The sequence below is a fragment of the Octopus bimaculoides genome, chromosome 10, assembly GCF_046866305.1.
Source record: "Octopus bimaculoides isolate indiv1 chromosome 10, ASM4686630v1, whole genome shotgun sequence".
Classification (NCBI taxonomy): Eukaryota; Metazoa; Mollusca; class Cephalopoda; order Octopoda; family Octopodidae; genus Octopus; species Octopus bimaculoides.
In genome coordinates, this window is record NC_142937.1 from 12,938,501 (window position 1) to 12,956,000 (window position 17,500).

At 34.6% G+C, this 17,500-nt stretch overlaps 1 protein-coding gene across 22 annotated transcripts in view; it reads left to right on the top strand.

Moving 5' to 3' along the window:
• LOC106869227 (tolloid-like protein 2) overlaps window positions 1–17,500 on the top strand; it is a 1,141,949-nt gene that overhangs the window by 833,176 nt on the left and 291,273 nt on the right. For all 22 annotated transcript variants that reach the window (XM_089358367.1, XM_089358378.1, XM_089358375.1 and 19 more), the window contains one exon: window positions 4,137–4,347. In XM_089358367.1, the coding sequence (XP_089214493.1) occupies window positions 4,137–4,347 (211 nt within the window). The remainder of the gene's footprint in view (window positions 1–4,136; window positions 4,348–17,500) is intronic.

The window sequence follows — 17,500 nt, forward strand, 5'->3', positions numbered from 1 at the left end:
TCTGTAGTAAGAGTAGACAACTATGCTATTAATTTAGCTGCAAAAAGTCAAGCCAACGAGAACTGCGAGAGAACCACTTCAACTGCTAGAAATAGCAGTTAAACTTCCTTCAACTCATGCACTTCCATATTAGAAAAGAAATGAGACATTTTGAATAATGTAGTCCACCAGCATACTTCGAAACAGATGGGATTGTTATGGCTGGAATGGCCTTTGTTCATATATGTCTGCTTAATCGAAGTTGACCCTGGGCTAAACAACAACAACTACCTGGCAATATTTCAAGCATTCATGTTATGTCTTAAGCACTGCATTATAATCCTGGCAAAGCCACATAGCTCAAAATAGCTTTATCCAACTTGTAGAAAGAAGTACATAACCCTACCACCGTTACCACCACCCATAGCCCCCATAAGCAGCAGAGATACAGTGTAAATTGTTAGCTGAACATGTCAAACCTGTCAGTTTGACATGTTCAACTACAAAAACGTCCCATGGCTCTATCGATGGCCACAGAAAAGCACCTAGATGTGTCATCATCCTTTGAATTGTAAAACTAGACAGGAAAGGAAGTATTCTCCGATGCTCCAAATTCAATATGATGCCAAACGTTTTAACTGCGTTATAAAAAAAATAAATTGTATTTGTTCATTTAATGCTAAAGTTATATAAGTGCAACAAATAACTTGGAAATCATTCGCTGCAAGTGTCAGGATCAAATGATACAGTTATTGGACTTTGGCCATGCTGGAGCACTCTCTTTCAGTCAACTGTATCAATCTCAGGAAGTATTAAAATTTTCTTTGTAAATATATATTATGTCTTTCCACGACTTTACTTTTAAATGTACAATTTATATATATGTATATATATATATATATTAAAATTAATCAAAGGACATACCAAGTATGTCTGCCTGCTGGAAACAACAGTCAAAACACTTATTTAAATCACTGAAAATACACTGGTTATAACTGTAGAAATCAACTGTCTGTGGGCAAATGGGCTAAGATAATCTCTCAACAAACATTCAAGTATTTGGACTCACGTGGGCATGTGATATGATATATCAGATTTTTGCTTTTGCAGTTCATATTTGCATTCACCTTTAATTCTTTTCTATTCTTGATCTTTTTTGGCTGGTCCCTGTTCTATTAAATCACATGTCCCACATCTGGGGGTTTTCACATTTGGTAACTTGCATCATTTCTTCCTCTGATATGAATCTTGCTTTGGTTAGAAGTTTCTTAAGGTTTGGGGGCTTGCCTTTGGCTGTTGATTATTTGTCAGAGATATGGGGACTGGTGTAGAGTTGGTAGAAGGTGTTTGGTTGTTTGTAGAATATTGTGAGTGATAACAAATGGGATATTTTTATGTTCCTTTTTCTGTTTATCCTCAGTGTGAGTGTTTTTTCTTCTTAGTGTAGAGACTGGGATACTTTTAGCTTCAGTTATCGCTTGGTTTATTAGTTTGGAGGGGTATTTTTGTTTTTGCTTTTTAAGGATCAAGTTAAGTTCTACAAGTTATCTTTCTCTTCTATTTGTCTCTGAAACTGCTGTACATATTCGTCTTGCATCATCATTTTTTAATATCTGTTTTTCATGCTGGTAAGAGTTGGATGGTTTGACAGACTAAGCTAACCTGCAGGGCTATGCCAAGCTCCACTGTCAGCCCTGGCATGGTCTCTATGGCTGGATACCTTTCCTAATGCCAACTGTTTTACAACGTTACAATGTGTACTGGCTGCTTTTTCTGTCATGCCACCAACACCAGTGAAGTTTCCAAGTAAATTGCAAGAGAGAACAGGAATAAAGGGGTAAAATCTCCTGCTACTGGATCATGAGGTGTATTCAAGGTGATGGGGAGAGATTGCTTAATATATTTGTGTGCGTGTGTATAATATACGTAAAATGTAAAATACATATAGCATAACTCTATTTTTAAGCACACTGCATGTAAATGATTCTATGTGAAAAGTTATATATTATGTGCAGTTGAATTTATCAGAATTGCACTTCATATGACTTGCATTAAATTGTACATCTTTGAATTGTGAAAAAATATGTATTTCATGTTACTTATCTAGGGATACCAGAGGACAATGTGTACAAAAATAATAATGATGAAAAATGATAAAAATAATTCGATCAGACTAAAATTTGAGAAAATTTGTGTAAACTTCATATTCTTGTATGTGTTTAACCTTCAGAATCAAGCATGAAAAAGTAAATTCAGAAGAGAGCTATTGTAATATTTGTGATAGGAATTTACAATATGACAAGATATTTCTTTATGAAAGCTCAATGAAGTAGAAAGAATTCAAATTTTCTGTTATGATGATATATAAATATATAAAGATAGTTTTGTAACAACACATGTACATTAATATGTTCTTGAGAAACATATTAAAATGATTCTATTTCTTTCAAATATATTTATGACAAAAATGTCATTTTGCATTTCACCTTCTTTTATGGAATAAAACGGAATATCCATGTACTTTATTTGAAACATTTTTAACAAAAGAAATTATGTATATTTTTTTTTTATCTCTTGGGGGTCACCCATATAGAAGAGCAATATCATATATTTGTCTTTTATTATGAGTACATTTCTTATGAATGTGATGGAATTTAAATGTTTAATGTGTTGTTTTATTGCTAGCTTCCTCTCAGGAAGTGTAAAAATGTATTGTTTCCCATATGTATTATTTTCCTGTTGTTATGTATTATTTAACAATTAAAAGCATGTTTAAACACATTTCCTTTTGGATGTGTTTTGATTTTTTTTTTCTTTGTCATCTTAAATAAATATGTCTTTGTCATTTAAGCAATGAAAATTTCATATTATTAATAATTTCATTGTCATATTCAAACTGAGAATGAAAAGCAAGAGAATAAATATTTGAGTAGCTTAAAATTTTCTAGCTACAAATTTGAGTAAGATTTATTACATATTCCCATTGGTTACAATAAAGTTCTTAGAAGTTCCTCAAACATTCCATGTAGTAATCTCTGTTTAATAAATATGAATCATTTTTCACACATGCTTTCTTCAACTTCAAATTGTTTTATGGTTTGCATGCTGTGGTATAAATTTGCTATATATAAAAGTATGCATAATTACAATGGCCATGATGATAATTCAATCATACAAAAAGTTTCTGTTAGGTCGTCAGATAAATTTCTTCATTTTTTTAAAACTTTCATTTAAATTCTCTCAAGTGTTATATCAATTCACACAAAAAGTAGTTTTATCAGAGAGTTTCTTTTTATGAGAAAATCCCAAAATATAGTTTAAGGAACTATGAAGAAGGAGAAATTATGACAAAAAGAATTAATTTAAATCAGGTTTGAAAGGGTTCAGGTTATAAGAACAAGGAAGAGGGTTCCAAATTCTGACAGGTCAAGAAAACAACGCAACGAACATTGAAAGACTTATTCATGGAAGCACATCAGCATTTGGATGAAGATGTGAGTTTCAAATCAGGAAGAATAGCACAAAGTGATGGGGAATTAAGAGAGAAAGTTCATCTGAAAACTTCCTGTGGCAATAACAATAGAAAAAACTAAGACTAGTAGCATCACATCGATGTGACAAGGGTTGCAGAGTTGAAACAAGAGAGCAACCAATCAAATTAGAGACTTGCTTCTAAACTCATTTGAAGAGACCCAAGTGACAAGATCATGCAGCAGCCCAAATATGACAATAGTATTCCATACAAGGATGAACTGGGTTTTTGTATCTCTGTTCTTCCTCTACAAATATTACTCATCGTTTTTAACCCTTTAGTATTCAGATTATTCTGCCAAATGTAATGCTTATATAATCAAATTGTTTTGAATTAATCATGCAAAGACATCGTAGTATTGAAATTTTGAGTATGTGATTGTAGGATAAGTGTGCAAAGCCAGATCTGGCCAGTTTGTACATAAAACAGGTAGAATATTTGGGCCAGATATGGTTGGTTTAAATGCTAAAGGGTTAAATTTGAATCACTTCTAATTTTTTTTCATCATATGATGATGGACTGCCAAGTAAGAAAAAAAAAATGAACAAAATTATCTGACTGCCCAATATTTCTGTACTGATATTATAGTATCTCTTTTCTTTTCTTTTTTCTTCCTCCCATATAGATTATAACATCCCAGGCGAAGCAATCAAAGATGGTGTGTGCAGTTTTTTGTATGATAGTAAGAAAACTAAAGAGGGATCATTCAACTCCCCTCGACATCCTGGCCTTTATTTTATCAACCTTGATTGTATTTATATTTTCCGAGGAAAATCAGACGAAAAGATTGCAATTTCCTTTGAGGTATTCAACTTACCCAACAATGATCCTTTGACGTAAGTTGGCTTTTATTACTCACAAAAAAATTATCCTCTAAACAAAAACAAAACCAAAAAAAAGACATGAGCAAGAGTGGCTGTGTGGTAAGTAGCTTGCTTACCAACCACATGGTTCCAGGTTCAGTCCCACTGTGTGGCACCTTGGGCACGTGTCTTCCACTATAGCCTCAGGCCGACCAAAGCCTTGTGAGTGAATTTGGTAGACAGAAACTGAAAGAGGCCCATCGTATATATGTATATATATATATATATATATATATATATATATATATATATATATATATATATATATATATATGTGTGTGTGTTTGTGTGTCTGTGTTTGTCTCCCCAACATCGCTTGACAACTGATGCTGGTGTGTTTACCTACCCGTAACTTAGCAGTTCGGCAAAAGAGAATGATAGAATAAGTACTAGGCTTCCAAAGACTAAGTCCTGGGGTCGATTTGCTCGACAAAAGGCGGTGCTCCAGCATGGCCACATTCAAATGACTGAAACAAGTAAAAGAGTAAAAGAGTGATGACTGTGTGGTTAAGAAGTTTGCTTTGCAGCCATGTAGTGCTGGGTTCAGTTCCACCATGCAGCACCTTGGACAAGTGTCTTCTACTATTGCCTCAGGTCAACCAATACCTTATAAAGGCATTTGGTAGATGGAAATAGTGGAAGCCCATTATATATACATACGTGTATATGTGTGTATAAATATAGCATCATCATCAACATCTTCATCATTTAGCATCTGCTTTCCATGTTAGCATACATTGGACAGTTTGACTGAAAGCTGGTAAGCTGAAGAGCTATACCAAATTCCAATCTGCTTTGGCATGGTTTCTACAACTGGATGCCCTTCCTAATTCCAACCACTCCAAGTGTGTATTGGGTAACTTTTACGTGCCACCAGAATCAGCTACAACTATGATTTCACTTGGCTTGACAAGTCTACTCAAGCACAACATATCACTAAAGGTCTCAGTCACTCATGGTTTTCCTCATTTTATATATATATATATATATATATATATATATATATATATATATATATATGTATGTCATTATTCAGTTTATTTCAAGATTTCTTGCTAATAGAGAAAGATCCAAGGTTCCTTCATTGGAATTTCAACATCAACAACAGGGTATTTTTGTATGTATGTATGTATATATGTATGCATGTATGTATGAATATATGTATGTACGTATGTATCTATACATGTGTGTTTTTGTGTTTATGTTTGTCTTCCCACTCACTGCTTGACAACTGGTGTTGGTTTGTTTACATTCCTACAACTTGGAGGTTCAGTAAAAGTGACAAATAGAATAAGCAGCTGACCACACATCAATTAAGCACTGAGGCTGATTTATCCAACTATATCCCTTTGCAGTGGTGCCCCAGCACGGCCACAGTCCAATTAACAAAACAAATAATAAGTAAAAAAAAGTATAAAAGCATAAGTCACTGGCTAAATATTATAACAAATAATAACCTTATACTTTCTTGCTGCTTAGAAAAATCAATCAACTTTACACACGACAGCAAAACCTCATGATAGGTTAAAATAGATTTAGCAGTTTTTATTAAAGAACATTGCTTTGCAAATGACACCCGCTTATATTTCAGAAGACAATTATTATTTAGGAACATATATATTTCTGTAGAGAAATTTTGTCTCAAGTTGACTCCAATATGAAAATAGATCATTTTACAGAAAGCAACAAAATAAATGAAGTTAAATAGTCATCTAATACTGCTCTTAAATTAATAAATGTATCTTCCCCGTGGAATCTGTCCAAATAGTCATATTGTATATAATAATACACAGAGGGGAAAATGAGATCAAATTCATATCTATGAATATCCAGAGACATGAAAATAATCTTACTGTAACTGAAATACGGTATGGTAAGATATACTCTTGTGCCCACACTATATGCATACATATGTGGATGTAAACATACACGAATGCATGTAAGCATGTCATCATCATCATCATCATCATCTTTATTTAATGTCCGCTTTCCATTCTAGCATGGGTTGGGATGGTTTGACTGAGGACTGGTGAGCCAGGAGGCTGCACCAAGCTCCAGTCTGATTTGGCAAGTTTTCTACATCTGGATGCCCTTCCTAATGCCAACCACTGTGAAAGTGTAGTGGGTGCTTTTTATGTGCCATCAGTGTGGAAGCCAGTCAGGTGGCACTGGAATTGTCTCTCTCTCTATGTCTGTGTGTGTGTGCATGTACACACACACACACGTGAGTATGTGTGAATGCACATATATGTATATGTTTATATAACCAAGCTGAGAAACTCAGTGTAACATAACTTACCACACTGACTAGTAAACAAGCTACAAGCTACATAGTAAGCATGCCCTTACTAGGTATACATATGTACATACATACACACACATATGTATGTAAGTATGTACATATATATATATATATATATATATATGTGTGTGTGTGTGTGTGTGGGTGTGTGTGTGTAAATATATAAAAACAAAAAGATAAAGAGAGCAAAGGCAAGGTTGAAGAATTTTATGGATAGAGTCTTACAGCTGTTTCTGGGAAGATCCAGTACTTCCCTTCATCGGAGACAGAAAAAATAAAGTAATCTATTATTATATTCATAGGCGGATATTTTTAGTATGAAGTGGTAAAGAGTGTGATGTGCTGAAAAAAACAGCACTTACTCAGTATTACCTGTATCCTCCTGGGTTTGGTTAAATCCAATACCCTCCTCAACCTTATATATATATATATATATATATATATATATGTTAAGGTATACTCTATTATAGATCCATTTTCTTTGATTTTACCAATTGGTTTCACATTGGATATTAGCTTCTTGGTCATTGATAGCAATGTAGTTAACTAACACTACATATTCTTCAGAGATGGCAGGTATGATAGAAGTATGACAATTATATATATATATATATATATATATATATATATATATATATATATATATATATATATATCTATTCATCAATTGTGCAAACAACATGAAATGCGTAAACAACAAGAGGAAAAAAATGGAAAACGGGACAAGGAAACACAGAGAAATTACCCTTCATCAGTTGTCGGCTGTCTAACTCCTCCTCATTTCAAGCCTTCAATGACAATATGAGTCTTCAAAGACAGTTGCTCCCATAAATTCTCAAAGAAAATTTAGGATTTATGGAGGGTAAAACTGGGAACAAAAACAGGACAGTGGAGACACACACACACACACATAAACATCATATCATGTATGATTTTTTCCTGTACTTGGATGGGTTGGACTGACATCTTTACACAACTTTCATTCTTCATCTGCATCACAGACCCTTACCATTGCAGTCCACATTATAGCTTATTTATCTTCTACTCAGTTTTTGTCTCAACTCATTTATGCTCTTCCATTCATTTATACTAACACTACACATCCAATAGACCATGCTTGCTTCATATAAATAGATACACATGCACACTTCACAGCTGCTACCACGATTATTGCCCTCCCCTCTGGTATTAAAGTATTTAGAAGATTAGCAGCTATCTACTGATCACTTATTAAATGCTCTTACTCTATATTATGATCATTAGAGTATATTTTCCTATTCTCAACAGGGAGTCTAACCAGAAATATCTTAGTCAACTCATCATTAAATATCATATGAGGTACTGGGTTTAATAAACACCTGATATTGGTATCTGTTAGGCTTCTTTATGCAAGCAACTCTGGCTGGAAACCATAATCAAATCCTTGTTAGTACTGCTTATGCTTTTACTCATGCCAGTTGTAGTAGAAGGCACTTGCTCAACATGAAATTAGATCCAGAACCATATGTTTGAGAAGCAATCTTCTTACCACACAGCTATGCCGGTACCTGTAGCATGCAAGTGCTTAGAGTTGTCGAAAAACTACACACAAGCCACCTGTGATCGAACAGAATGCACTCATTGCTTGGTTACTACATAATATCCCTGTCACCAACGTTCCCTCTAATCCTTCACTGTGGATGTGTACAGAAGTTTGCTTTTGTGCAAATGTCGTCTTTATTTGCAAAGTATGTGCACATCCATGCGAGTAACCCTCTTCAATTAAAAAAAAAATTTGATTTCATCTTGTAAAGCCTGGATGCACACCTTTTTCTCTTTTGTGTACCAATTGTAAAACATGTGCATGCATGCACAAGCACACAACTTGAAGGGAACACTACCTTACTACTCATAACAAAGGTTTCTTGGTTTCTTTTATTAGCTGAAAGCAATAAGGAACAAGGAGATATAGGCAATTTAATGAAATACAATTCATGAGTGCTGTTTATTTTATCCACTTTCAATGGATGAAAGGCGAAGTCAGAACAAGTTGAAATCAAACTCAAGAAGATGGATGGAACTAAATACTCAAATGCATATACATAATAATAGTCTTTCTCACATAAATCTGAGGAGGTGGAGGTTGTTTTGTTTTTTGAACTAGGAAATACCATTTTCAAAACAATAGAAGATGTAAAGGAAGTGAATTAAGTAGCACTAGGAGATAAAACCATGCCATATCCACTGTTCATATGGAACGACTACTGCATCTCACAAAAAAAATGCATTGCTAATAGAAACCACCAGTTTATTGACAACAATGATATCACCTCCTCCTCTTCCTCCTTTTATTCTTGTTGTTGTTGTTCTGGTTGGTGCAACACAAGGTTATTTAGCTGCTGTGAAAAGCAGTTGGGTTTTCTACTGGGTTTCCTAGTCCTTTCTTTGTCCCTGCCATATATTCATAATTGTCACATGTTTTGTAATGTATTTTTGTTTTTTCTTCTACATGATGTAATGTTCTATCTAAAAATGTTCATATTTGTGCATGTCTACACACATGCAAAACATACACATACACACACGTACACATACATTCACACACAAATATACATTCTTATATACACAAGTATTAGCATACATACACATGGTTGCATGCATATATGTATGTGTGTATGAGTGTATGTATTAGTGGCATTTTCTCCATTAATACAAGGCATGCATTCTAAATTATTTTTATATAGACAGTTTGAAAAGAGTATATGCATATGTATATATATACATATATACATTACATACACAGGTACATATTTGTATATGCACCCTTTTGTTCTATGGTTTTGATTTTTAAAATTGCATTCTGATGTAGATAAATACACACATGAATACATATATATGTATATGCATATCATATAGTGATACCTAAGGCATCATCAACTCATCAGGAAAGTGTCTGCCAGGAGACTCTCCTCTTTTTATTTTTTCTGCACACTGAAAGTATAGATGAAATATGTTTGTATTTTTATTACATTATCACAACTATAATAATAATAATAATAATAATAATAATAATAATAATAATAATAATAATAATAATAATAATAATAACAACAACAATAGTGATTATGGTAATAATAATATAAATAACAGGCAGCAGATTAAATTCTTTAACACTTTAGATATAATACATTATAATATTTACTTATGTGCTGTTCCAAGTTCAAATTCTAACATAGTCACCTTTCTTTTGCATAATTCAAGTGTTAAGAAAATAATTGCTAATGAAGTTTGTGAAGTACTAACATTAAGATAATCACATGCTCTCTATTAAAACACGTGACCTTGTGCTTATATTTCAAAAAAGAAGAAATGCGATGAAATAAATCATTACTATTATTATCCTTATTACAAAGGTAGCAAACTGGTAGAATCGTTAGGGTGCTGGAAGAAAAGTTTAGCAGTATTTTGCCTGTCGCTACATCATGGGTTCAAATTCCACCAAGGTTGACTTTGCCTTTCATCTTTTCAGGGTCAATAAATTAAGTACCAGTGAAACACTGGGGTCGATGTAATCGACTAGTCCCCTCCCCACAAATTTCAAGCCTTGTGCCTATAATAGAAAGGATAATTATTATTATTACAAAGGTGGTGAGTTGGCAGAATCATTAACATGCTGGCTAAAATGCTTAGCTGTATTTCAACCATCTTTACATTCTGAGTTCAAATTTCACCGGGGTCGACTTTGTCTTTTTTCCTTTCAGGGTCAATAAAATAAGTACCAGCTGAGTATTGGGGCTAATGAAATCAATTAACCTCCTTCCCCAAATTTCTGACCTTATGCCTATAGTGAAGGCACATGGCTCAGGGGTTAGAGCGTTGAACTTGCAATCGTGAGGTTGTGAGTTTGAATCACGGACTGGGTTGTGTGTTGTGTTCTTGAGCAAGACACTTTATTTCACGTTGCTCCAGTTCACTCAGCTGTAGAAATGAATTGCAACGTCACAGGTGCCAAGCTGTATCGGCCCCTTTGCCTTTGCCTTGGATAACACTGGTGGTGTGGAGAGGGGATGCCGGTATGAATGGGTGACTGCTGGTCTTCCATAAACAACCTTGCCTGGACTTGTGCCTGGGAGGGTGACTTTCTAGGTGCAATCCCATGGTCAGTCATGACCGAAGGGGGTTTCAGCAGCCTATAGTAGAAAGGATTATTATTATCACTAGCTGGCCCCGTGCTGTCAAAAATGACAGTTAACTGTAGTATTTTGTATATAAATATGGATGGTAAATCAAATTAATACATTTGTCAATGTTCACATACATTCACATACTTCCATTGTACATGCACACACATTAACACACGTACTCACACAGAGTTGAAATGTTGTTTGATTTTTTTTTTCAGCATTGAATGTTCACCATCCCACCATCCCACCAGTTTGCCATCACCTCTTCCTTCCTAATTTATCCACACCCTTTCTTTTCTCATTCATATGTTGTGATGGAGAAAAACACAAGAGTATTATCATAGCAGATTATTATTATTACATTGTAAGAGAGTTGCCCAAAATACTTTGAAGCATGTGCTCCAAATTATTACATAAGGAGTTCGAACCCCACACCAAGGTCATCTTTACATTTTGCCCCTCCAGGGTTGACAATATGACATTAATGTATCAGTCAAATACTGGATCCATTTTCTTCAGTAATTCCCTCCCCTGAAATTTCAAGCTGTCTGTCTCTAACATAAATGATTATTGTTGTTAGTAGAGATGGCGGCGGTGGTGGCGGTGGTGGTGGTGGTGGTGGTGGTAGTAGTAGTAGTGGTGGTAGTAGTAGTAGTAGTTGTTGTTGTTGGTGCTGCTGCTGCTGTTGTTGTTGTTGTTGTTGTTGCGGTGGCGGTGGTAAATATTAGTTTCAAATTTTGGCACATGGCCAGTAAGTTCATGGGAGTGGGTAACCCCCAGTGTTCAACTGTTACTTATTTTATCGATCACAAATGGATAAAAATCAACGCTGCCCTCGGCAGAATTTGAACTCAGAATGTAATGACAGACGAAATGCCACAGAGCATTTTGCCCAGCATGCCGACGATTCTGCCAACTCACCACCTTACCAGCAGCAGCAGCAGTAGTAGTAGTAGTAGTAGTAGTGATTGGTCTTTCATTGGTGTCTAGCTATTGTTATTTAACCCCAGGTTAATCACGATTTAGTAAACCTATGACCAAAAGCATTCTATTCTGTCCTTTTAGGTTCATCTCGGACACTGTTACCCAGTGTGATGTGTCCTTCCTTGCTTATGACAGTGGGGTGGTATTGGTGGTGGGGGCTGCTGTCATTTGAGTGACCATGAAGAGGCTCATCCAGCTACTAGTAATAGTAGCGTCTGCAGCAATAGAAGCAGCAGAGATTTCCAGGAACTATTTATTACATAGCAGTTCCATAGTTGTTATAGATTGTTACATTTTGTGTACTGCAACAGTTCTGTGCTGTGATAGCTGGTAGTTGCCACTGCTTTCAGTGAAGATGTGTTTTGTTTGTTGTTTGTGCATTTGTGTGTGTGTGTGTGTACAGAGATAGTTATAAACATAGGAGTAAACAAGGAAGAACAGTATTATCATACATGTGTGTGTATATATATATATATATATATATATATATATATATATATATATATATATGTGTGTGTGTTTATATATATATCTGTGTGTATATGCATAAATATACATGTATTTGTGGCTGTGTGTGTACAGAGGTGTAAATATGAATAAACAAGGAGAAAAAGTCTAATCATAAATGATTTTATATATATATATATATATATATATATATATATATATATATATATATATATATATATATATATATATATATATATATATATATATATATATATATATATATATATATATATATGTTTATATATATATCTCTGTGTATATGCATAAATATACATGTATTTGTGGCTGTGTGTGTACAGAGGTGTAAATATGAATAAACAAGGAGAAAAAGTCTAATCATAAATGATTTTATATATATATATACATACATACATATCTGAGTGTGTGTATATTCATGTCTATGTGTGTGTATATGCTTGTATATGTATGTGTGCATTGATAGTTGTAGGCACATGAGTAAACAAACAGAAAAAAAAAGTTTTATCATATAAGTGTATATATATGCATATACAGATGGCTGTGTGTGTACACTTAGCTGTGAATATCTGTAAGCAAGCAAAAAAATGTGTCATCATATATGTGTATACATATCTGTGTGTGTGTGTTTTAATATACTTAGTTAAGATTTAAGTATATTCACAAGCCCAGCATAAAATGGAGAAAAAGATGAGGGAGCACATACTTGAATAGCATTCAACCATGATACCATTATATCAAATTGACATCCCATTCCACTATCAAATTTAGCACAAAGTAAGGAGGCGTGGTTGTGTGGTAAGAAGTTTGTTTTCCAATCACATGATTCTGGGTTTAGTTCCATTCTATGGTACCTTGAGCAAGTGTTTTCTGCTATAGCCTTGGGCTGATCAAAGCCTTGTGAATTTGGTAGATGGAAACTAAAAGAAACCTATCATAGGCGTAGGAGTGGCTGTGTGGTAAGTAGCTTGCTTATGAATCACATGGTTCCGGGTTCAGTCCCACTGCGTGGCACCTTGGGCAAGTGTCTTCTACTATAGCCTCGGGTCGACCAAAGCCTTGTGAGTGGATTTGGTAGACGGAAACTGAAAGAAGCCCGTTGTATATATGTATATATATATATGTATGTATGTGTGTGTAGATGTTTGTGTGTCTGTGTTTGTCCCCCAACATCGCTTGACAAACGGTGGTGGCGTGTTTACGTCCCCGTAACTTAGTGGTTCAGCATAAGAAACTGATAGAATAAGTACTAGGCTTCCAAAGACTAAGTCCCGGGGTCGATTTGCTCGACTAAAGGCGGTGCTCCAGCATGGCCACAGTCAAATGACTGAAACAAGTAAAAGAGTAAAAGAGTATATGTACAGTATGTGTGTGCTTGTCTTTCCTGTAACCTAGTGGTTTGGCAAAAGAGACCAATAGAAAAAGTACCAGGGTTAAGAAAAATAAGTGGTGGGTTTGATTTGTTCAACTAAAATTCTTCAAGGTGGTGCCCTGCATGGTTGCAGTCTAATGAGTGAAACGAGTAAAAGAAAGATGCAACGGGGCCAGTTACCATTGTATATCTAGATTTGCATCACACAAGCTTCATTGACATTTTTGATAAACTCTTAAACCCCAGTAAAAAAGTTGTCCATTTGTTGGCTACACAGCCTCGTCTTACACCAAGTAATATGATGCTGAATAAAACAATTCTAGGATATAAATTTGAAACAATATGAATGCTTAAGGTTCAAGTATTTTCACAAGCATGGCATAAAATGAGAAAAAAGTGGATAGGATGTGCCTGAGCATGGCTTGGAATAGGTCAAAGAAGTAAAGTAAAAATTAAGTATGCTCTTGAGTCCTAAGATTGACAGAGCTGGTTACCTAGTTTCTATGACATATAAGTGACCGGGGTCACAACAGTTCCACTGAATGCAGCATACCTGAGTGAACTGAAACAACATGAAATGAAGCATAGTTAATAAAGATAGAAGCAGTATCAATGCCAAAAGGCAATCTTTATATCCTACTTAATGTGGATGTTTTGTTAGAACACTGAATACTGCATTATTTACCTAGAGAAAACCTATCATATAGACTCATAGTGCATAAAAGCACTTGCTTTTATATCATTGACTGATGAGAATCCTCTTCTACAGCTTCTAAATCACATGATTTTGCCATTTTAAGCTCATCAGTGGCAGACATCTGGTAGTAACATAAAAGTGAAATCTCTCCGTCAATGTTAAATAAAGTTTCAGTGACTTTTCAGACACTGATGTCACATGCTTCTAAAAATAATAATTAAGGTGGTGCACCACCTGTGTCTGGAATGGAAACTCTGTGCTTGTGATATATATTATAAATATTATATATACTATATATATTCTATATACTTAATTAATTCAATAATAGGATAAAAATCTTTTACAAGAATTTTATCAAGTACCTTTTTTATATATTATATATATATATATATATATATATATATATATATATATACATGAGTAAGTACATAAATGCAAAACAAGGTGGAATAGAATAGTGCTCAAATACCAGAGGTAGAGTAATATGTTTTATCTAATTAATACTGTGCAAGGTCATCACAAAAAAAACTGTTACTCAGAGTTTCCTATTCCCGTTTGTCAGGCAGTTGTGACCAAGAATCTTGATCACAACTAAATGGGAATGTGAAACTCTGAGTAGCAGATTTTTTGTGATGTTCTTGCAGCTTTAATAAATAAAAGTGTGTGTGTGTGTGTGTGTGTTTGTGTGTGTGTGTGTGTGCATATGTGTGTGTACATATGTGAGCAAATTTGGTTATATGTAAATATGTGCATGTATGCATGTACATTTACATACAGAAACATATGCAGATTCACAGTGTTGTATAAGTATGCTGTTATTTTCTCATTACTATTTGATAACATTTTACTGTCATAGATAACATATTTTTAAGTAGAACAGAGATTAGTATATTGGTAAATTATCTTTCAACAGGGACAAAGAAAGATAAGTGCAGGATAAAAAGAAATTGGGAGAAAGAAAGAGAGAGAAAGACAGAGAGAGAGACAGAATGAGTGAGTGAGAGAGAAAGAGAGAGAGTAAGAAATTGAGAGACTCAAGGAGAATGGGGAGAGCAAAATTAATTATTCCATGAATCTTCTTCACATTTTTCTTGAAGAATTTCCCATTTTAAATTTTGTTATTTAAAATAGAAAGAATGGATATTTTTCTTGACTTTTGTTTATTACTATTTTTGTGTGTGTGTGTGGGTGTGGGTGTGGAAGGAGAAATATATCGAAATTATTTTGAAAATTCATTGCAAATTATTACTTCCAAATATAGTATGGTAATGAATTTCTAAATTATGAATAAAAAAGGTTATTCTGTGATTTTATTGTCTAAATGTGTTGTCTTCTGAAGGAAATGAAATTTTGGTCTACTTAATATTAGATAGCGATTTAAACTCCCTTATAGACATTTTAATGACATTAGATATGTAATAATAATAATAATAATAATAATAATAATAATAATAATAATATTAATAATAATAATAACGATTATAATAATAATAAATGCCCTGATGCAATATCAGGCAGTGGCTCTCATGGCTTCTGATCTTAACTGATTGGAAGTCTTATCATGTACACTGTTTTGGTACCACAGATTTGCTCTGTGTTTTTTTAAATTAATTTTAAATATAACAAAGAATTTAGTAAAATAACTTAGTTATCATTAAGCTAGTTTTAGGAACATAAATTGTGAAGATTTTAATTCAAAACTTATGAAAACAAGACACTTGTACAACAGAGCCAGAAGCGGTTTTGGCCAAATTGGTATTGAAAGGGTTATTCTTAGTCTTTACATTCTGTGTTCAAATTCTGCTGAGGTTATCTCTACTTTTCATACTCCCCGCAATCAATATGATAATGCATCAGTCAGTTACTGGAGTCAATTTAATTGAATAATGCCTTCCCCACCCTTGTGTCTATGGATCTCTTTACAGCCATCTATAGTTTTCTCTAGATGTGGCCCCATAATGTTTACTTTGCAGTAGCATTAACTCAGATATTGGAGAAGTACTCCATCGTAGGTCTTGCCCGGTGCTCTGTCAGTTACAGCAATGAGTGTTTTAGTTGATCCGATCAATGGAACAGCCTGCTCATGAAAGAAACATGCAAATGGCCAAACACTCCACAGACATGCATTTTTGCCAGCTGGACCAAAGTGAAATAAAATGTCTTGCTCGAAGACACAACACACCACATGGGATAGAACTCACAACCTTACATTTGTAAGTGAAACACCATAACCACTAAGCCATGTATAGGTCTTATTTGAGCTTTATAGACACCAAGTAACTGATGAAAGCTGGAGTGTCTCCTTTGAGTGCTAAATCTCACAGTGGTTGTGCGTTTCAGCAGCACATTTCTCGTTATTTGAGGATCATGTCAATGTAGGTTGTACTTAGGCTTCGTTGTTGTTGGCACTCCGTTGCTTACAACGTCAAGGGTTCCAGTTGATCCGATCAACAGAACAGCCTGCTTGTGAAATTAACGTGCAAGTGGCTGAGCACTCCACAGACACGTGTACCCTTAACGTAGTTCTCGGGGATATTCAGCGTGACACAGTGTGACAAAGCTGACCCTTTGTATTACAGGCACAACAGAAACAGGAAGTAAGAGTGAGAGAAAGTTGTGGGGAAAGAGTACAGCAGGGTTCACCACCATCCCCTGCCGGAGCCTCGTGGAGCTTTAGATGTTTTTGCTCAATAAACACTCACAACACCCAGTGTGGGAACCGAAACCGCGATCCTATGACCGTGAGTCTGCTGCCCTAACCACGGGGCCATTGCGCCTCCTTAGGCTTGGTAAAGGGTTAACAACTGATCAATGATGAAATATATTCTAGTTTTGAAGATCTTTAGTCTTTGTGTTTTAGATTTCGCAAAAGCTCGACATAATTCATCAGAAACCACTGCTATGTTTCTGATAAGGTTTCAGTTTTTTATTATTTATGTAGAGTAAAAGCACATGGATGAGACTATTTCCTTGAAATGTGTCATCTTTTTATGTTACTGTTGAATGAAACTAGGTAATTCTGAGTCAAGTGAATTATTTTCTATTAGTTTCTATTGATGTGAACAGTTTGTTTGTTTGAAGTCACTTGGTTGCCTGTGTGTAGAATGTTGAATAAAAGTGCA